This window comes from Micropterus dolomieu, linkage group LG14 (assembly GCF_021292245.1).
Source record: "Micropterus dolomieu isolate WLL.071019.BEF.003 ecotype Adirondacks linkage group LG14, ASM2129224v1, whole genome shotgun sequence".
Classification (NCBI taxonomy): domain Eukaryota; kingdom Metazoa; phylum Chordata; class Actinopteri; order Centrarchiformes; family Centrarchidae; genus Micropterus; species Micropterus dolomieu.
In genome coordinates this window covers 20,834,779-20,858,202 of record NC_060163.1, presented here as the reverse complement: position 1 = coordinate 20,858,202, position 23,424 = coordinate 20,834,779, and the positions used below count along the sequence as shown (strand labels likewise).

General features: G+C 39.5%; 1 protein-coding gene across 1 annotated transcript; it reads right to left on the bottom strand.

Annotated features, from left to right (window-relative positions):
- Positions 1-6,212: 6,212 nt before the first annotated feature.
- Positions 6,213-22,749, bottom strand: cdc42ep4b (CDC42 effector protein (Rho GTPase binding) 4b). Its single transcript, XM_046069387.1, has 2 exons — positions 22,578-22,749; positions 6,213-8,116 (listed from the first exon to the last, which is right to left on the bottom strand). The coding sequence occupies exon 2, from the start codon at positions 7,925-7,927 to the stop codon at positions 6,929-6,931; it is 999 nt and encodes a 332-aa protein (XP_045925343.1). The 5' UTR covers positions 7,928-8,116; positions 22,578-22,749; the 3' UTR covers positions 6,213-6,928.
- Positions 22,750-23,424: the final 675 nt, after the last annotated feature.

Here is a 23,424-nt window from a genome sequence, read left to right as displayed (position 1 = left end):
TGTCTTGTAAAACAATACATGTACATACATACAGTAACAAATTTCATTGATAAGCTCAAAGCTCACTGTAGGCTAAACTTTGACAAAAATACAACCTCAAAAATAACTACAAAAACTAATAATACATTGGTGACAGTTTGAGGAATCTGAGATGGCTTAAAGGTCACTTCGCAAAGATACAAAACCTGGTCTATGGTAAGGAAGTCATGCTACACCCTTTTTCAGTACCTGGGTTTACAATATGGGAAGTCCAAATCCTTATTTAAATAACAATGCATGTTGTTAATCTCTATGATAGTTATTAGTAAATGATTGTTCTGCATTGTTATAAAGTAAGTCAGCTTTACAGGACCTACAAAACCCTACTGTACAGACACGGTTCTATTATGATGCATATGATTGTTTAAGAATGGCTTCATATAACCAATAACCTAGTCTAAAGATCACCAAACATTTATAATAATAGTAGTATTTGAGTAAGAAGTAGATTTCTACTGCCATCATCAGATAATAGAAATAAAAAAATTCATTGAAAAGCTAGAGATTTTTGTCTTTACTAAGAAACCTCTATTATCCAACAACACAGTATTAGAATTGACAGCCGTTCCAGTTTTAAAAGACTTTCAAAATAGAAGTAAATAAGCAGGTGAGATTCTTTCTATAAGCCTCTTGAGGTTTTGTAAATCCCACCTGCACAATTTTCTTCTTTTCTTGTGTTGCTGTGTTATGGCTGCTTTGTCGTATTGTTTAAATAAATACTACAGAAAAAGCAGCTTCTAAAGATCTTATGGTACTATAGTTGATTAATTCAGACATTCAACATATACATTAGACGTCACACTGTACAGTAGATGGAGAACATCAAACAAGGAAAAGCAGGGTAAATATTTACAGAATAGCACACAGACATACATTTTTCAGTAGGATATTTCATCTCACTGGAAAGAACGCAGACTATCCCACTTGGTCGCTCCAGTGAGTCACCATTCTGATCCAGCTATTTGTCCTCCTCCAGACTGAAACAAAGAAGAGACATTACTGAAAGCGCAATTTAGAAATCTTCTTAGCTGTCCGTGTAAATACATTTTGCATGCTTTTTGCTGTATTGTGTAAAACCCACAAGGGTGGGATATTAGTGTTATTGACAATTTGGAAACATTTGGTGGCTTTAGTTTTGGAGGACAGACAGACTGGAAATAAATGAATGTTATTCTTGATTCTGGCAATTCATAAAGCAAAATACTGGGTGACTATTTCTGGAGTGCTAATGAGAAGGAACAGAAATAACTGAAGCGTCCTGACCAAAATACACATTCATTCTACACATATTTATTTTACATTTATGTATATTTGAGGAACGTGCTTTTTCATGCTTATGTATTTTGAACGTAAACCAGAATTGTAAAGAAAACATTTCAGAAGATTGTGCATGAGGTGAGTCAGCGAAAATGGAGATTTCAGCTGGCTTTATCTTGCGTGTTTACATTTACTCTGTAAAGAATATTTTTAATACGATGCAGGTCATTTTACACTTCACAAAACACATCCACGCTGTGGAAGCTGTGTTTTGTTTTCACATTAGGTGAGAATGAGGATTGAAAACCAATGAATAGTTTGTCCCACAGAACTGTCTGAGGGATCAGCTTGAGCTTTGTGTATTTGCACAACAGCAGGAACAAAACAGCCTAATGTAAACGATGCCATTCAAAGTGTTGTTTGGAAGAAATGTAAGTTGAAATTGCAATGGAGGTGCTATAGACACAAGGGAATCTATCTGGAAGAAACATTATTGCTGCATATGACAGCAGCAGAATAGTAGACATATATGTCACTGCCCTCTGATGTCTGATCTAAACCCCTACACCTTAGGCCACAAACTTGGATACAGCAAGTTGGTTCTGCAGGTAAATAATACTGAAATTTAACTTGCATGAGAATAAATGTGACACTAGAGGGCAATAGTAGCACACCTATAAACAACTTATATTTGAGAAATTTAAACAAAAACGTTTTGCAATTCAGACTTTCTTTTTATGGCTTGTGTAGAAGGGCTTTATAGTGATTCTACAGCAATACACCTACTTCTATTATATCATCGCAGTCCTGTGAGAACCATATTTCTTTATAAAATCAACTTTCCATGAGTAAAGAAAAACAGCCCTGTTTACAGCTTTGTGAGGAGGCATCTTCTGGCTAATCCAAAGGGGATTTTACATAGTTTATTTAGCTTAAGAAGATGGGGAATCCTCTCAACCCATAAAGGAACACTTAATCCATAAGTTTAACAGAAACATTCAAAATCACCAAATTTGGAGATGCATGGTTTTCAAGGAATGAAGGAATGGTATGGCAAATTGTAATCTGAAAAGTAACATGTAACTACTGGGACTAATGGTGATAATACTATATGTCATACTCATCACATATCCAGATGGCCATCAACTGGAGAATTTGGATTTATGCTGGGAAAAAAAGGAAGAGAAAAAAAGCTGTCTTGTATTCCATCTGTACAGTTATTACTGTTCTCTGGATTCATCGTTAAAGCTTTTTCCTCCCCCACCCACAAAATGAATTAAATCATAAAAAAAAGTAAGTACGTTGTCTTTAAAACCTGCATGACAAGAAAGACAAGGTATGTCAGAGTGTTTTAAGCATCTTTATATTTTTTTTATCAACCAAGCTCTAAAGCCTGTTAGGATCAATGTCAGCCTGGAGGGTTCTAATTAGCTAACAAGACTCATCTTGCCCATAATGCAGAATATGTTGAAAAGATTTTATCTTTCATTTCAGGGTTATTTATGTAGAATAAGCCACTCCAAGTGGGTGTTTGTTAAACTGCGAATGTGGTTGGAACTCTTTCAGAGGCTCCCTCAGTGAAAATTCTTGGGTCCATTTGAAGGTCAGATTTCAATGAATGTTCTGCCTATTTTGGAAGTAGAATGTGATTAAATGTGCAAAATGAGACAGCCGCCCGTGGTGACAGACTTACAGAGATGAAACAAAACAGTCGAGCCATAGATAAAGATGAGCAACTTTCTCTTTTATTGAAAAATATAGCTGTTATTTCAAAGAAAGGAAAGTCAGAAAGGTAAATATATTAATATACTGTAAAACCAGAATAGGAATAAGAAAACAGTACATACTTGGCATAACACTACAGCCACTGAATAGAAAAAAAAAGAAAACATTCTACAGCTGAACTTTGAGCCAGTTGTTTTACGCAGTCCTTATCTTTTTTTGCCACACACCAAACCACATCTGTCAGGGCACAGAAAACTTTTAAGCAGACCTGAGGAAAAAGTATTTGCAAATTCCTTTATATGGTTTACTCTGGCCTACTTAGGAGTTTCCCACAGAGAGACACGACACATGCCAGAAAGTTAAGACAATTACAAGAAAGTATTTCAGTGTAATTTAGTATACTTTTCAATAATTCTCTATTTAACTCTTCTAAAGTCCACTCTAAATCTTACTTGCAAATACAATTCAGCCACAAGTGTGCTTTTTTTAGTGTTAAAGCCACTAACATTATTCTGGTTCTCACGCTATTACCACATAGTCACACTGCTGATAACAAAAAGATTGTTTACTGTAATCATCGATGGCACAAAATACATTTACATTACTTGATTAAAACAACAGCAGATAAGGAGTGTTTTTGTTCTTGTTTAAAGTGTCCATTTCTTGGTGATGCACATGAAGGAGCTGCTCAATCTAAAGACCACGTATTTCACAAGAGATCAATAGAACATCTTAAAATTTGGCCCATTTACATCAAAATGAAAGAGGTCTAACTCATACTGCATCTAAACATAAGTAAAAAATAAACAAAATCCAACATCCTGCTAACATTACCCAATAATATAGTTAGAACATACTTGGCAATTTCCTCCAGATTGCTTTTAATTTCAGAACTTCTTGCAACCTGTTCATGTAGACATGGTTCCAAAACATTACAATAACCCAAGGCAGAATGGCACAGCATTCCGTTTCTATGTACACACCCCTGCTTCAATGCCACAACAGGAAATTCAAAGCTCCCATTTGTCAAATGTGGCAATTAGTTTTCTAATACAACATCAAAAAAGGTCAAACATTAATCATGGATACCAGAATGGAAAGTCCAGCTCTTTCTGCCTTATTTATGACCGAAAGTAACCTGGAGGAGCCTACTGAGTGAGCCAGCAAACCAACTAAACACAAAAACGCCATAGAGAAACAGCCCACCTGTCTGTTCCTGACCCTGCTGTTCCTGGAGCAGCTCCAGCTGGTTGGGAGCCAATAATCCAGCACATTTAATGAGTAGACTGGGAAAGGCCAGATGATTGGTTGATTTAATCATCTGTTCCTTCTGTGTGATTTGGGTTGTGTAGAGGAGGAGAATATAATCACTTGTGGGGCCAGTTTGGGAAATATCTGCCACTCTCACTGTCCCGCGACATACCTGATACCTATTTATTAAGTAGCTGAGCTCTAACAACACTGTATGTTTTGACATCCTTTCTCTGCCCTTAGGGACAAGCCTGAACACAATGAGATGTGTTTTAGATAGAGCCATAACTATTATATTAACCGTTTTTCCTCTCTCTTTGAAACTTATTTCATGTCCCTCTGCTGACCTGCTAATCCTATTAACTTCCGTGGAATCATGTGGAATCGGATATGACAACACAGAAATACACATAATTAGCCACAATCACCACTTCTGTCCTGTTGTTTTAAAAAAGTACAGAACACATACGAAAGGCCTTCTTTTTTGACAATTCATATTTATACACAGAAGTCATTGTCAACCAATACGGCCTTACCATGACACTGATTGTAGGAGCGACAAGACTAAGACCAGGGGTTTTCAAAGTCTGAGACTGTGGGCCCTCAAACAAAGCTTGGAAAAAGGTGCCCTCCTCTTAGTTTATTTGGTTAGTTTCGCTTAAGTCCTGGATGCCTAAGGAAACATGATTATGTTATTTGATGACATAGACAGAATTAAGCCAAGATAGCCTAATATTGCTGTTTAACATCACTTCAGACTACACCAATTATGTAATACAAGTCTGTCATAAGGCATTTATTTGTCTCTGGGAAAAACCAAATCACACACATTTAGGCTATTTTATATATATATATATATATATATATATATATATATATATATAAATAATTAGGTGATAACTTTTTCATTGAGCCTCCCACGAAACAGTTTGGAGCTCACCTCCCACTCTGAAAATCCTCTGACTTAGACAATAGTATGTCTAATTGAGTCATTTAATTAAGTGCCATGTAGCAAACCTCTGCGGAAAGAAGCTGGCTCACTCTGCAGTACCATTAACAAGTTTTTGTAAGAAATTAAACTTATCAGAAAAACCCAATATCAAAACCTTTAAGCGCTAGCAGTGCACCCATCCCTTATGAAAATTTATGAATAAATACCACAGCTTTCTGTGAATTTACAGAATTAAGACTTTTCCAAACAGAGATGGGGGCAAAATGATAAACTACCAAACTCAAACACTCAAACAGGATCAACAACAGCAGACCAACTTCCAGATACTATATGTACATAAAATACAAGTAAAAAAATAGCTGAAATAAACCCTTTAAGTCAGACGTGGGACAAAATTAACAACTACTTTATCTATTTAGTGTCTATACGAAAACACTGTCATTGGCAAATAAAGCCCTATGGTCTCTCCCACGCACAGAGATAACAAAGCTATCTGAGGCCCCATCCACACTACTGCATTTTCAAATTAAGACCTTCTGCTACGTTTGCACCTCCCGTCCAGACGAAAACGAAGACCTAAAATGGAGAAGTTTGGAAACGCTGCCAACCCCGTTTTGCGTTTTAGTGAAGACGGGCCAAAACGGAGGACTTTAAAACAATGACGCAGCCGCTCACGCTCAGCTCTCTGATTGAGTCTTGCACAGCAGAAACACAATGCTACTGAACGGGTTTTTGAGGTTGTATTATTATTAAAATATTATGTAACGTGCAAATAACACTTATCTGCCTACACTTGTACTGTGCACACCGCCCAGTCTGTTTTCCGCCGCCACACTCCCGTGTTACATTCAGTAGCAGTCCTAGCTCGTTATTGATCCATGCAATAAAAAAAAAAAACTGGTCTGATACTTCTTCTGTATTTATTTATTCTTTCGCCAAATCTTCTGTAACTACGGAACAGACCATCTGCTTCATGTTTACACTGGCAAGCGCATGCCCAGTGTACCTGAACGGGTCCTAGCTGTGCGTTTTCAGTCGTTTTAATGTAGACGGAGATCAACTCCAAAACGCAGCGAAAACGCTGGTGTGGACGGAGATCGTATTCATTTTAGTTCTCCGTTTGTAAAACGGAGTAATGAGTATGGGGCCTGAGTTTCACTTCTTGCTCTTTCCCTCTTCCTGTAGTTTGTGACCTTGCATATCCTTCTGCTTACCTCACACTCCAAATGTGACATTCATGTGATGGGTTACAGATGGGTTACAGTTCTCTAACCTTATGGTCACCCTTGACTCCCTAAAACATGATGTTCACAACCAATGGATTGCTGTTTTTTCTTCTTCATTAATGCACAGGACAGGGTTGCTAGTATTATTTGAAAGTGAAGAATTTCCCAATGAGTTCATAGGTTGATGTTGCAAACCTCTGCAACAATCAATGAACCCAAACCTTTCAAGAGTTCAACTTTGTGAGTCAGTCTGTCTGCACTCGGCTCACATCTCTTTGATACAGCAAAGTGAATAAGGCTTAATTGGTTTTCATTTATGATGTTGAACAAAGTGTATAGAGATTAGATTGATCTACAAGAAGCTTAAGAGCCTCTAAATCCTTCTCCTGTCTTTCACAGCTTTATTTAACCTCCCAAGGCATGGTCTTCTCCATTAGTGTCCTTCAAGACTGTTCAGGAGCAGTGATCCCAGTTTAGTCTACACTCGAATCTCATCATCATCTTCATCCATGAAGGTGAAATCTCGGTCATCCTCCCCACGAGGCGAACTGTACTTTGCACTGTCCGTATCACCGTCATGGATGTGGTATTGACGTTTCTCCTCAGTGGCTGAGCTAGAGCTGGAAACAGAGCAGCTATCCAGGTTGTGGTAGTTATTGCTGGTGTGTATCTCAAGGGTGTAGGGATCCACCATGGCCTTGTGCTGGTACATGCTGCGAGGTGGTCTTTCAGGGGCCTGCTCCTCCACATCATCATCATCTATGTGGGGAATGAAGGAGGGCGACGAACGTCCCTCGCTACCCTTGCCTTCTTCGTAACCAAGGTCATCTTCCTCACAGCCTCTCTTTTCCATCACGCTCAGGATATCCCCGAGCATGGAGGGCCCCAAGTCAATGTGGAAGGACATCATGGACTCTGCGTGCCTCATTCCGCCTCCCTTAGGCATGGATGGAGGCAAATCTGTAAGTTCGCCGAAATTATGCTCGTCGAACTCCGCATCCAATGTCGCCATTGCTGCTGCACCATTTACTGGCTTGCTTTCAATCTCTGTCAGCTTCTTCATGGGGCTTGAGGAAACGCTCTTTGGCAATTGGTGTCCTCTATTAGTATCCTCATCGTTTAGGTAAGGAAGGGATATGGCGTTTTTCACAAAGTTGGATGAACCCCCAGTAGGCCCCATCATATTGTATTTGTCCCCCCGGTTTACTGACTGAGAGCGCTTGCTGCTTCTGAAGGTGCGGGACAGCAGTCCAGGTTTGGGACCTGGGGAAACTTGCTTTGTTTCCGGCTCCTTGGGAGGTTCCCCTGATCGGGTACAAAGAAATGAAGTGTCCCCAAAGGCATCTCCTCCCCTGCCAACGTGCATGGTGTGGCGGAAGTCCCCCAATGGAGCACTGATCATCTCTGCGGTAAGGTCAGCCCGAGACCGCCGCTTCGACTGGTTAGAGTTGTTCACTAACTGTTTGAGAATAGGCATGATGGTAGTCTCTTACTTACAATCCACAGAAAGAAATTAAACTTGAGTCTGTATGAGTTCAGGACTGTTCCTTCCAGAATTATTTGGCAATTGTGTGAGATCTTGTCAAAGAAAGTATAATTCCAGGTGTTTAATGTGGGCAGCCATTCTGGTCTTCCAGCTCTGGTTTCATCTTACCGTTGGATCAGCCTATGAAGAAGAACAGAGACCATTAAAGCCACATCAGTACTTATGTAAACCAAATCTAGCTGTGCATCTTGGCAGGCAATGTGGAAACATGCAATTAATAACAGACACAATTTTATTCAGATGGAAATCTGAAAGACCACTTTAAACGCTTCTCTAAAGTGCTAAATCTATTCATTTCTCATCACCCATGAAGTCATCAAGTATGGAAACTTTTGTTGCCAGAGCTTCCTAATGAAGCCGTAGTTGGGTGTTATGTAATGACTTTCTGGTACAAAGTTCATAGCATCTTCACTTCATGTAAAACCTGTAATAATACCCACAGTGAAGTTGACCATGGCAAAATAAGTTCCCATTCATATGTGTACAATTCTTCTTGCACATTTTTAGTTCTTTCTATAATTCTTAATATGCTGCTGTCGCAATCAATTTTTCAAGATGCAGTGTCCACTGTCAATGCTGTGCTTTAGTTCCCATTTAGGCCCCTGACTGTTACATAATCAGCAAAACACAGGATACTGGGAGCAGGAGTAGTTCAAGCTGGCAGGAATAAAAGAATGAAAAAGAAAAAAAAGTGGAACAGCATTTCTTCAGCAAGTCAATCCAAGTTACAGCACAGATCAGAACGTCCACATCTGCTACAGTCTGTTCTAACCCTTTAATGTTTCCATTGCTAGCTCTGTGTTTTTCTCTTGATTTTGGTCTTTGTCTCTTTAACCTTGATTTTGACATTTTAGCACCTCCAACAGAATATTTGGTTCCGTTTATCATTGCCTCATTTTATCTGTTTTTCACTTAACACACATCAATGGGCAATTCCTAGTACATTTTTAATACATCAGCTCTTGTTATGGCCAAGTGCTCTTGATTTAACGCAGGTCACTTTGATCCTGTACCGATTATCTTCGACTCAATAAGCAAACTGTCCTTAAGTCACTAATGACTCAGCCTTGAAACATGATCTTAAAACAAACACCCACTTATGCGCTAGCTGCAGTCCACTAGCCCCATGTGTTACTGACATTAACAAGGGCTTCAATTGTTTTAGCCAGACAGCAATCCCATCATTCTCAGTCTTTTCAAACTGGAGCTAAAGCCCACGCTCTAGGCCTGTATGCGTGTCCCCACTGTGAATGAATGGGGGCTTCACTCAACAATATTCGAAAACAACGTCACCCATGAAAACATTTGCATCTTTGACAAGAACCCATTCAATTGGAAAGGCAACTGTAGCACTAGAGGGAACAGAGGGGGGTTTGATAGATGATAAAAGCTGGTGCAGTTTTTTTCTTGTTTCAAAAGAAAGATCATTTCCAAAGAGAGCTGAACTCTATCCAGTGCCAAGGTTTTATCTTCTATATTCAACAACTTAATTCAAGATTTCATCAGCAGTTCTGGTGGTGCTAATGGGGGAGATGCATTGTCCCAACAACTAAAGACATGGGACAAAAGAATATATAACAAATAGCAAATGCATTAACAATAGTACTTGAAAAGCTTATTTTCAAGTTCTATTGTAAAAGCCATTTGAGTTCAAGTTCACACACTTATGTGACTACTGGAATGGGCTTAATGTTATGAAAGCTATTCAAACAGCAACTGGATGCCAAATTATAAGATTAAAGCACTGAGCAAACAAATGCCAATAAAGTCCCTCTGAGCAGACTCATAGTGGATAGATTAATACAGTATGATCTATCATTAGCTAAAACCTTTATTACTTCATGTCTTGTGCATGAGCCAATTACGTAGTATCTGCTGCACAAAAGCTGCTGAATGTGTGACTGACCACTCAAGACAGCTCATCAACTGATATGTTCCTCCCTGCTGCCCATAGTTTTGTATTTCTCTATGGCAACAGCAGAGCAGCTACCAAGCGAGCTTCCTGTCTCTAAGCCGGCCGGAGACAGAGAGAGAGAGATTTTATCCCCTACATGGAGAGATCAGTTCATTCAGATGGATTAGCACTTCCTGGTGGCCACATGCAGGGCAATAAGACAATCTCCCCAGTGCTATAGCTGAATGGGAATGCTTTTGATGTGCCTTGTCATTCGAAGACATTCAACCTTAACATAAAATGTCAGTGGGTTCTCAAATATCAAAAGGTGCAAACCACACACCTTAAGGCATTCTAGGAAATGGCCCGTTTTATGTCTTTTGGGGCCCCTTTGGTGTTTGATTAGGAATGGTTTTAACCCCCCTCCCCCAGGACCATCAAGCCCCCATTATTGTGGGCATGACAAAAGATAAAGTACAGCCTGCAGGACGTCTTGTCATATTCAATTCTAGCCTTTCGGTACTTTTTAAATGGTAAATCAAGAAGATTGGCAGTGTCATGGATTCCACTGTTTCAAAATAACATTCCAGAGAACATTTTGTCAAAAAATTGGTTTTAATGTTCTACATATAAACACATCACATAAAGAAAAAAGCTTTACGCATTTAAATTTTAGTTGTTTTGGGAAACCTATCTATGCTTTTGCCATATTAATGTAACTGTAGCTGGTTACATATATTTAAAGCTACATATATTTAAATACAAACCTTATTCTAAATAATAGAAAATGCTAAATGCTAATCATATTTACATAGTGTGCAATCTTATAAAGGAACATGTCATTCAATGTTTATGTTATTAGTTATTATCAAAATTCTTACCACTAGAGAAATTAACCATACAGAAACACATTTAATTTTTGGGCTCCTTTTTTCTTTCATATTTGGGTCATTTGTAGATTTACTCAATTGTAGAGGGGATGTTGAACTGTCAAGCAGAGTGGAAATATGCTTTTGGCTTCAGTGGTTTCCAATCTTCATGTGACTATCTCATAACTCAACATTTTGGACTTTTTCCCCTTTCATGTCAATATTATTACTATTTTTCGCTATCTTTCTAGAGAACAGTCTGAGTATACTATTCCACTTTACCTTTCTTTCACTTCAGCGTCTAGACAGATAGAAAAACATTTAGTAGTAGCTGTGTGTTTGCTCATATACTGTAACGAAGTCAACTTTGTGACTAGGGATTCCAGTCTGACCTGTACTTCCCACACCAAACATGTTCTCAATTCAGTTGGGGGCAATATTCCATTTCATCACTCTTTTTGGCGCAAAACAGACAAACAGGTCATAGCTACCATTATACACAACAGTAAGTGTTTGTGTATAATGTGCACTAAATATGCCCAAAGATGTATCATTGTTTGTTATTGCCTCAGTCCTTGTGCCAGCCGGTGGCGAAGCCTTTATGTAACAGCCATGAGCACTCAAAGTGCCACATGACTTTAGCTCAAACTGAGACAAGTGGTGACAGGGCCATGAATGATTAAGAGTATGTCGCTGGCAGTCTCTGATGCTCGCAGAATGACATCATAACAACCACCATGCTCAACAACATTCAGTCTCACTCTTGTACAAGGGAAAGAGGCTTTGGTTGCTTATCCAATCACAGCTTGACTACTGTCAAGTTAAACCGACAGGCATACACTGGCTGCGATAGTTTGTGGATTTATTTTTGGCTGCATTTGAATTTTTAAGGTGGAAGCCTCCACGCAACAGTTACAAGGAGTTATGAAAAAGGGTAATTACATAACAGTTTGATCCCAAACTATTGTCTGGAAGGCTTGCTTGATTTCTATAGAATATTAAAAGGGGAATCTAACAATGACAATGGTAGCTTATGTATGAGTGACCAGTAACTATAAATAATCATGTAAAATGAACTCTCAGCTCATATTTTGCTATGACTTCAAACATCAACTAAACAACTAAATAGCAGCCTATAAAGTGTGTGTATTTTTACCCCAAACTCTTGCTTATCTTGCTTTAAGTCCTCAGTTGTTGTGATTTTGCTTAACACAGAGACTCTGCTGTCTGAGCAGTAAGAAAACCTCTGCTGGTTACCCTTGAACTAGCCAGAATCTCCTCTATTGTTCAGTCCTATTGTCTGTAACATTGATATGCAAATTTATACGAGTCAACCAACGCCATCTATGACATTGTTAATCAATTAATCAATGGAGCTGCATAAGAATGGAAAGTTCTTAACTCTAACAAAGAATTCATTTGCACCTACTTTGTGAGGCCCACAACCTCCAGCCCAAAGATCTGATTCCCACGGGGGGAGAGGAGGCTGACAGCGTCGAAAGCACTTAAATAACAACATGGATCCAATCTGTTTATCAGTAGCGTAAGTAGTACACACACTTCTATATATGATTTATAAATTGATTTATTGTATCTTAATTTACATTTTTCTTCCAGTCCCAATGTCAGTGCACAAAAACTGTTTTATAAATGTACTAAGATAAATACAAAAATATTGTTAAAATGCTAGAAATGTGCTAGAAATGAAAGAATTAAGAGACCTCATCAACTATGTATGAATCTGATTCTGCCTCACACCATGTAGCCTTGGTCTGAGCTCATTAGCAAAGCCTCCATATCACCTCACTGTGTTTATTCATGCGCCTCAAAGTTCCCTTCAGTCCAATGTCTACTTATTGTCCTTAATTCTCTGCCAAGATAATTATGAAGAAATACAGTTTATGAAGCATACAAATTTGGTATTGCTTCGTGTAACACACTGAAAAAGTGAGTCGGAAGGAGGTATAACATGTGTGACTGATACAGTAACAGAAGACAATTTTTATGATTGCGATCTACAATTGCGTGCTGCTGACCTGTTCTGATACATACCACTGATGCAGTAAACTATACTTTGTTCTGATGTAATAATGCATGCTACAGAAGGAACCAGTTCTTCCTGTCCAACTGTACATGTAGACAGACAGCCCTAAGGCTAACCCTACATGACAAATGTCAGAAATATCTCTAACAGACACAGACAAAAGGATGTGCATGGCCACCTCAGCTATGTGTCGAGAGACATATCTATTTGACACAGGTGTAACCTGATCTATTAGAAGGTATGAGCCCACTGTATACAGATCCCATGCGTACAAACCCACCTGGCGTGCTCTGTAGTCAGTTAATCAAAACTCCCACAGCATGGAATTGCTGAGGAAATGGTAAGCACTAACAGGTAAGAGACAAATGATAAAAAAAAAAATACCACAATACTTTTAAAATGACAGGCTACTGAAATGTCCTCGGGGTTTGAGAGCTGCAAAATGTCCCATTATAGTCACCATGACCAGCTTTGTTTTGCTAGTTGATAAATCATTTGCGCTTAAATAAGTTGTTGTGTTTTTGGCCAGTAGTGATTTTATTTTCCATTTACTTCTCATGGACAGTGCATATTAATTTTCATTATTGTAAATATGCTAGTTATAGTTTTCATCTTAAGTCCCTTAGCTGTTTAGTGTTTGTATTATTTGTTCCACCAATGCAGCAGTTAAAGAGGAGGGGAAAAGGAGAAGACAGCAAGCAGATGCAGGCGCTTTTTGTTTTGTTTTTAAATTCAGTATTAAAATTGCCATTGGAAGTCTTAAATCAAGGTCAACTTACTAGTTTTTTTCCAGCATCTCCAAACACAACTCATAGTCCTCCTCAGTGGAGTATATTATATTTAATTATTAATATATAGTTTCATTATATTCCGCAAAGGAAGATGTCAGCTGTGGTTGAAAGCTTCTTGAGTTAAGATTTTTTTTTGTCAAATTCTTAAAAAAAAAAAAAAGCCTTTGAAAATGTTTGGAGGTAGAAATGCAACATGTTTATTAGACCCTAAGGATGAACAGTTAGGATAGGTTTGGTGAGAAAAGTTAAAGGTAAAAAAATCTCTTATTTGATGAAAATGAAATCTCCTCAGGGCCCGTTTAATACCTTAATTAGGAAAATGTTCACTGTCAACAGACCTGTCCTGACACAACACACGGATGCTATTAAATTAAACTCTGCACTAAAGCCTTAAGGAGTTACACGAGAATATCGCTTTATCCTCAGTATGTAAACATGCATAAAATAACATCATTTGAGGGTACATGTGTAAAAATAAAGTTTATATCATGACTACTTGTCACGATTATGCACTGCATATTAGCAGGTTCTAGTCACTATGGATCATCAAGGCTTTCATATAATTTGACTAGATACAGAAACATGAGCAACTGTGCAAATATTATACAAATAGAATAGAAAACTGACAACGTGGCCAACTAATCAAGTTCATGTAAAAAGGCTTTGGGAGACCAGCTTCAAACAGCTGGGCCAGGAAAATATACCTACATAAACAGGACTGCTGCCCAAGTACTACAGGCCTTCTGTACGCGTTTGTCTGTGTGTCCATGTATAAACTGTTGTGTATCAGCCTCCAGAGCCCCAATGCCGCACAGGCAGAAATAAAACCACAGGAGGATTAAGGGCAGCGTGTTCAACGTGAGCAAATAAAACCAGCATGTCTGAGCCGGCCCTCTGCACTGTGTGACAGGAGCTCAGGATAAGAAACACAACCCACCCATCCACTTAAAAAAAAAAAACACAAGCAAACCAGCCTACCAATGCCCCACCAGCCAGCCCTCCTCTGTCTGACTTCAAAATCCCTTCTTCTTTTGCCTTTGGTGTGTTGCAGAAGCTCCTCTTGTGAGCCCAGCACACCCAATAATGCAATCATCTGATGTTGAAGGATTTAATTTTTTTTCTCTAAATCCTGATATCCAGAAGCAGAAGACATGCTTCCAAATGATTGCTCTCTGTTTCTAGTGAAGCCGGCCTTTTATAAAGCTGTTACTCCAGCATAGTTGGACAAAGCCTTTGGTCAGATATAGGGAGGGCTGCCATGCTGTGCTCCAGCCAGAGAGAGAAAAGGAGAAGCTTTGCTAAAAACCAAAAGGCACAGACAATGAACATGTTTCCCATGATAATAAAATAAGCCATTGAACAAAACACATCTTCTGACAGTTTTTTTAGGGGGAGGAAATGCCCCTTGTCTCAATGTATGAATAATATCCTGATTAAAAATGTGAAGGGGCACAACATTCCCTATGTGAAGCAACAACACCGTAGGGACTTTTACATAAATGAAAAGCACAGATGGAGGCACTGAAGAGAAACACACCCTAAAAAGGGGTGGTGAGGGTGTCACCACATTGGATTCACTCAGTCATGCCAGCACTGTGACAGACGTTCTTTCACCGTGTCCTGCATGAAATGTACCCAAACCCTCATTACGCCTACAGTGGAGGCATTGTGCTGTACTGTGTGTGAGTATGTGCACATGAGAGTACACGTCTAATTAATCACTGAAATCTGCCCCATCAGTCTCTGACAAATAGACAGCATTCATGCCTGGTACCAGAGCCAGGATCTGAGCCAAGTGGTTGAATTAACCGTCCAATAGTTGCTGGACGACAAAACAAAGCAGAATTTCTACTGAGGATTATACTAAAAAAGACAAAGAGGGAATACAAAATGCTCTGTTACAGCCAGGATGCCAATGTCACAGTTGGCTTCCAGTATTGTTAATAAGTTCAAATAAATTGCTGGCCATATTGGCTGATATTTCTCTAAAGGAAGAGGGGTCAGAAGCACTAACAAGTTACTCAGAATGGAACCACGGGGAAATGGAACATGCCAAATCACCAAAAAGATAAGGCAATGGCAGTGAAGCGATCTTTAGACTTAGGACACACACACACACACACTGGTGAAATCAGCTGGAGGCCTTCTCAGTGTGACTGTAAGATTAGTGACCGTTTTCTGACAACGGCTCTTGGCCTTTTCTTTCTTTTTTTTTTTTTTTTATCCCCACTGAAGTCAAACACACAAACCAGCTATAAAGGCCTCAGGCACAGAGCCCGACTGACAAGATGAGTTAATAAACCCCCATGGTGTTAACTTTAATGACACCAACGGCACACAACAAACACACTTGCTGTCAAAGAACACACAGTCTGACAAACACGGCCACTCCAGCCAGATAATAGCAATTCACAGCAGTTGACAAACTGAAAAATCCCAGACCACGGCGGCAATAAAGACTGGCGCTCCTGCCCTCGTTAGGCACATTGTTAACGTAATTGCATCCTTGCGTGATTTACCTAGATCCACTGTGATCCGGTTAGTGCGGTGTGTGAGGAGGGCATACATGCTCGCCGTGAGTGAGCGTGTAAGTTCTTCCTAAAGTGACTCTTTAAGAATGTCCAGCTCAGCACACAAGGAGTGATTACATTTCAGCAGCTCAGCTCACTGAGACACAGTTCATCAGTGTGCATGCTATCATCTTATATGGGCTAGATATGAGCACGGCAGCTATTCATTCAAGTCAAATAAGCTGTAACACTAGTGCTGACGCAGTTAGTCAATTAATAACTGTTGATAATTAAGTCATTTATAAACAAACATATCAAACAGTCTCTGTTGACAGCTTCTGAAATGTTTATTTTTATGTGGATGTTGCAGTGTGGCAATAAAACACGCAATTTGAAGATGTCATCTTGGGCTCTGTATTCAGTCTTTTCCCTACAAAACAAAACACTAAAGGTATGGAGAGCTGATTACATCAGACATCATAAAAGTCACAACTTAACATCATATAATACATGGTTCTTCATCTGTTGGCCAGATGATGTTCCAAATCCTGAGAGCTTTCGGGAATCACCACCTGATTATGTCAAGAAAGTCTTTTGAAGTATCATCAGTGTCATCTTACTGCAATCCATCTGTCTTTGATTTAGTTTACTTAAAGATAGCTTTCACATTTGGCACGCTACTTTGATTTGGCAATCAAGCAACTACTTTGATTTCCGGGAAACTTAATGTCTGAAAGCATGACATTTTCATTAGGTAAGCACATAAAGATACCCTGTTGTGGTTGTGTTTATGTGTGCATGAACTATGTGTGTGTTAATGTGTTTATGCGAGGTGAACACGGAGTTTGAAGTCCACCAACGGCTCGCGCCCAAACCGCTGTAAATAGTTTCAAGGGTCATCAGTGACTTGGCCTCTCCCTGAGTCACAAACATATTGCTCAAAGACTAAAACAATCAAACACACTGTGGCAGACAAACTCTTTCTCTGTAACTGAGGAACCAGCATTGTCACAACTACAACAGAGAAGACAGAACAAAAAACAAAGTAGTACACAGGAAGACGGGAACCAAACCCTTTTGGCACACCCAAACCACACGCATGAAAAAAGTACAAACACAGATACACACACACACACGATCAAAGGCACAAAGGTGACCCAAATGAACGATATCCACTATTTACAGTGATTCACATTCATTTTATACAAAGGGACAAAGGCCTGAGATGATTATCTATCAAGGCATTGTAACTTTTCACCACATTCCATTCACATCACTGGATTGCTGGCAGGAAACTGTGTGAGTCTTTATTCATAAGGAAACCAGCAATTCTCACAGGATTATCAGACAACCACGATTTTAATAGTTCACGTCACTGTTCCCATCTCCTGAACTACTTTCCCGGCATGAATTTGTCATCTAGTGGGTACAGAGAAGATCACAGTTACACCAACAGCCGTCCTTTGTCTTTTCAGTACGCTTGAGAGAGAAACCACCTGTTTCTGTGTCCGTACAGAGCCGCAAAACAAAGAGCATTCGCTGGACTGTAAACAGGCCAAAGCCTGGACCACAATAGCCACCCCACCAGCAATGTGTGTTTTCAATATGACCCAGTCCTTGTCGAGTCAACACATATTGCACAACCTGCTGTTAAAGGCATTATTGTGTAAGTGACTAAGGGTGGAGGAGGGAAACCTAATGCAATCATATGTAGTTAATGCTTAACTGTGTGGAAGACAGCATTAGTGCTGCAACAGATGACAGAGCTGACGGAGTAGTGATTGCACTTGGATGTTAGATTTTAATAGAAATGTACAACAATAAACACATCAGGTGCTGGGCTATCATCAGTTTCAAACTGTGCAACAAAAGGTGTCATAATTAAATCAATTACATGGGGAGACAACAATTTATGTTGCTTAGAAAACCTAAGTCAATTTCCTTCTAAGAAAGCGCCTTTTTATGTCCAAGGGAAAACCTGGAGTCATATTTTAACATTTTTTGGTTTCATGACTGTTGATCAGGATATCATTTTATTAGATGGGGTCCCCATCATGAACAACTCTTATCATAACAAGTTTGATTAAGGCAAGGAGTGAATTCTTCCTACAGCTTTAAACATTTTTAAAACTTACATTCAGTGTACTCTTTATGAGTACAACTGAACAACTGCGAAGTGTCTTCTGTGGCTCTGAAGGGGGCTTTCCAGAGCCTAAAAGATAACCCTAGTGATGTCATTAAGGTTCTCAGCTTTGGCTAGGAGACTACAAACATATAAAAAGCCTGCATTACTAACTGTGGGTGTTTGGTATTCCTGAAGCTGCGGGAATCTTTTTTTGGGGGGGGGAAAGCTGTAGGAGGCTTGCAATCCTTGTGAACCATTCAAAGTCTGGTTTCCAAATTTCCACATAATCAAAAGGTATGATACATGTTCCAAAAATATCTTTGTGTGATCATGTACGGTAATAAGTTAGGATTCCAGAGGATGTAAGTTGGACAGGTTTGTGGTGTCCTTGTACAGAACCCAAAGAGGATGCAATAAACAACCTACCAAGCTGACCAGGTTTGACTTCAGTGGAATTGCATTTACCTCCGACATGGTAATTGTCCAAACTGGTTTTACAGCTTTTAACAATACAATTCAGGACATAAACAATAACAGGTGCTGCAAGAGTGACAATGATATGCTATAAACAATATGTCATCTGCAAGCACATGTTTAGGAGGTGTGGAGTCAAATTGTTGGTGTTGTCAAGAAGGGAGTGAAATGACTGCAGTGTGGAGTGTTATTAGACCGCACCGGTAAATAATTCCACCCATAGGTTTCTGAAGAGCGATTGTGAAGCTCAATGTGGGTGGCTCCATTTTAGCAGTGCCTGACTCGTCTAACTCCCAGGTAATCCTAAAACGGGCCAACATGTGGAGAGTTACTGCAGCTAACAATCTGTGATGACACCCACCTGCCATGCCCTTAATTATGAGGAGAAATTAGCCATAGAGACCAAAACTGTTTTTGTACCATGCTGTAAACATGTTTAATTCTGCTGTAAAGTTAGGTATTTTAACATTACAGGGATTAATTCGTTTTTGGAGCCAACCTCAAGTGGCTTATTTGAGGAAGTTCAGCATTGGTTTCATTTTTCAGGCTCGAAGGTGGCCAATTGGTTTATGCGCCAAAGAAAAAGTGGCCGCTTTTCCTGCAAACAGCCGTGATACAGTATTGTTGTCAAATGGGATGCTAAAGGACCTGTGGTGTCACTGAATCAGCTGAGGTTTCTCACTGCTGACAGGGTTACAGCCTTGTGCCAAATCTTGAATGTTGATGGATTTTTTGTGGGTTTGGCCCAAAACACAGTTTTGACCTCTTGAACCACACTTAAATTGTGTGATTCCTAAGTGAGATCATTTGAAATTCATATACTCTTACAAAAAGTATGTGGATTACTGGATAAATTTATTTTTAAAAACTTGCCAAATAAAACAAGCGGGGGAAAAAATCACTTTTGGTTGACCTTGTCATTTAGCCTACCAAAAATTGTTTTGTTTTAGGGGACCACAAGCCACAAGGGTTGGGAACCACAAGATTTAAAAAAAATGGCATTTTTAAAGGAAACCTCTGTTTTACAGCTACTGATTGGTGGACTTCTGGTTAATCTGTTTCTCTTGTTTAAAAAGTTAAATATATTCTGCAAAAACCCTGAAGATTGATGCACTGTTGAATTTTGCTTCCATATAAAGTCTGTTCAAAGATTAACTCAAATGTCCTTGGCCTGATTTGTCTTTAAATTTCAAAGGCCTTGCTGCTTTCTTTTCAGGCTGGGTGAATCCTGTAATTGTCTGAGACAAAACAACTCTCTGCAGGGAGTTCAACATAAGCCTCAATGCTTTACAGTATCAACACCTGAAAAAAATGACACATCCGTCACCTTTGAAGTGATTAATATTTCACAGAAATTGTGAAGCTTCCACAAGTTTGGAGCTTGTAATAATATTTCAATACACTTCATACTTATCACATCTGTCATTTTGAATTTGCCTCACAGCGTATTTATTTATTTATAAATACACAACAAAAAAAGACCTTTTACTCTGGGCAAATTACCCTCTTTGTGCTGTTTCTGTAGACACCATAATCCTTTTAAAATATGCTAACAACAATTCACAAAAACAGATTTTATTCCGAACTATATGACCTTTTGTACAGGCCATGTAATTTCAACTAAGCCACGCAGAAGACAAAATGTCAAGACATTTTCCCATCATTCCAAGTCGGTCTCCAGGTGGATTACTGAGGCTGCAAACAATTTACTACTTACTTCCTATGGCCATGCAATATACTGTATGTTTTCACATCTGACTCCAGTAAACTCATTTGAATTTCTTCTCTTCTTTATAAATGAAATTGAGAAGTTTATACTCCATACATTAAACCTCGACATAACATGAAATCCAGACACAAACAGCTAAAGTACTGACTTTGTGTTGATTCACAATTAAATAAGTTGCCCTCCACTTTATCTAACTGCATGTGAAACTGCCTGAAGTTAGTGTTTCCATGAGCCTCTCCCCAACCCCCACTGCTGCACGCCCTCTTCCCAGTATAAAACTGTAATGACCTCAGCACAGTCAGAGTCGGGCAGGTAGCCAGCTTCCTCACTACGCAGCAGCAGTATCCAGAGCAAACTGAAATAGCCTCCATTGCAAAAAAAAAGCACAGTCAGAGATGACACACACAGATGCTCCCCTCCCCTCTGACTCTGCAGCACACACAATAGATCTTGATGGAGAGATATCTGCCTGGCAGCTCTAGAGAAGCCTTACAATGAGCAGCTGAAAGGTCTGAAGTGTGTGTGATAATGCACCACTTTTCTCACTAGAAAAGACACAGAAAAGCAAGAGGTGTTGCTGAAGTGATCAGGTAGAGTCTGGTGTTAATCTCTGTGGTCAACCTCTAGGTGGACAGTTACGTACTTTTCCCCCAGTTGCCTCATTTCTCTTTATCACAGAGCTTCCAATACAGTCTTGGGTAAATGATTCATCAAGCAAAATGACAAATACTGACGGACTTTAGGGTGGCTGTTAGGGTGTGGTCGTGTGTTTGTGTGAGTGTAGGACGAGGTCAGAGGGCAACCATCGTACAAATACAACACCATTAGTCAATATGTCCTCCTACTTTTGTCCAGACTGACGGTTTACTAACAACAAGCAAGGAATAATCAAACTGAATTTCATTAAACGGGCCTGCGGACTTTATGGTCAGTGTAGTTAAAGTCAAGCACACACACTATACAGCCTCCACTCAGAGCATGATGAATGAGGCCGGGCAGGTATACAGCAACGGTGGCGTTCCTAGAGCAAATTACCCAGTTCATCAGGCATGATGACCATGAGAGGCAAGCGCCAGGTCTGTAAACACAAACAGGAACAACTCGCTAATGATGTGTGACGGTGGACAAATTTTGGAGTAAGGAATGAAGCGAAAGTAGCCGTGTAGTTTGTTAAGCTCTTAGCAGATTCTCTGTGTTTTGTGTTCCCACAGCAGAGAATTAATGTTACATAATGCTCAGCAAAGAGAAGTGATGCTTCTAAGTCCATCTGCCTGCTCGGATTAAACCATATCCTGTCCTGTAGCAGAAAACAGTTATTTGGGACACTTATCAGACTCTGCAACCTAGTTCCCACTATTGGTATACGAACTGAATCAGTAAGTTATTAGTGAAGTCTGTGTACCTTTGGGGACTCCTAATGGGGATCCTAAATGTGGAATAGTTCATTTGTGACTCATTTCATCAGCTGATTGTGGTTTTGACCTTCCTCTAAAACACATAATTATGTAATTTCATAATCAATTGTACAAAAGATGGATTTCTTGCAAAATGGGTGCCCTGTGCTAAAATGGAATCGGGTCACACCTCTATATTTGGAGATCCCTTGACATAAAAAAAAAGTTTGAGGAGCTCTGCACAACTTTATGGCCATGATCCAGACTGAATGCATTGTTAAAAACCATATTCTATCTAGTGCTACACCAAAAAGTAAAGTTTCTCCAGGTTACACAGATGTGGATCCAGGTAAAGCAAGCCAAGAGTATTTGGAAACAAAGAAAACACTGTAAAGCACAGTTTTATTATTTTATTTAAACTGAAGCAGTGACTTTTCAAAGCTTGCCTTTATCTTTCTAGTCTTCGGTCCAACAGACACAGCCCTCTGTGGACAGACCTCGATGCTCAGATTGTCCACAAGGAGATTTTACATTCAAATGAGATGCAGATTTCACACCGTTGGCCTAACTTCAACAACCTACGTTTTTTCTGACCTCACAAAACACTCGCAAAACTACATCACACACACAGCCGGACACCGGATAATTACTAAAGGTCGTCACTCGCAGAACTATCCTAAATAAGTGTAACGTTAATACAACCGCACATTATGGCTCACCCAACAATAGTCACACATGAAGAAATGTTTACCTTTCTTTCTGTTCGGAGTGATGGGGGAAGTTTTAGGTTATATTCCACTCAACTTTCTGTAGACACAGGAGAGCAGCATAACTACAGGAGAAGCCTCTGTGTTTAGTTCTGTTTAGTTTTCTCAGCAGGAGAAGCAGGAGAGCTACTGCGGGACAGTCCGCTTGTTGGTGCGCCAGCGTCCGTTTAGTTTGCGTCTGTGTGTTGCTCACAAAGCGGCCCTCCCCTCCCCTGAATCGGCGGAGAGCACCAGAGAGAGCACCACCTCCTGCTGCGGTTTAAAGAGACAGAGCCCCATTTATTCACACAACATAACAAAAGGCAATACTTCAACTTAGTGGGGTTAGTCAGTCCAGGACTAACGTTAGTGGCAATGAAATAAGATCTTCAAACGGTTCTGTGAAACATTAAAGGAATAGATATTCACATATTCACTTTTTTGCTTAGTTAGATGAGAAGACTAATGTCACTCACATGATTGTTGGGTATAAATATAAAGGTTATCTAACTTAGCTTTACATAAATACTGGAAAGAGGGGAAACAGCTAGCCTTGCTCTGTCCAAAGGAAACACAATCTGCCTACTAGCACCTCTAAAGTTCACTTATTAACACATTATCTGTGTTTCCTAACTATTTCTTGGTCAGTCACAGTAACTTTACTTGTTGCCATACAACCAGCAGAGACTCCGAAAGTTAGGCTACTGCATGCATCCAATAAATAATAGCCTATATAACCTGTAAAACCACAACTTGGTTGTGTTGTGTTGTTGACACTTTAAGTAAACAAATTAAACACACAGGTAGGCTGATTTGGTTGCCATGGACTTAGTCAGGTTAGCTGTTTCCCCA

Bases quoted from the DNA above. Each gene is read 5' to 3' on its own strand.
- cdc42ep4b (XM_046069387.1), bottom strand. From the start codon at position 7,927: ATGCCTATTCTCAAACAGTTAGTGAACAACTCTAACCAGTCGAAGCGG.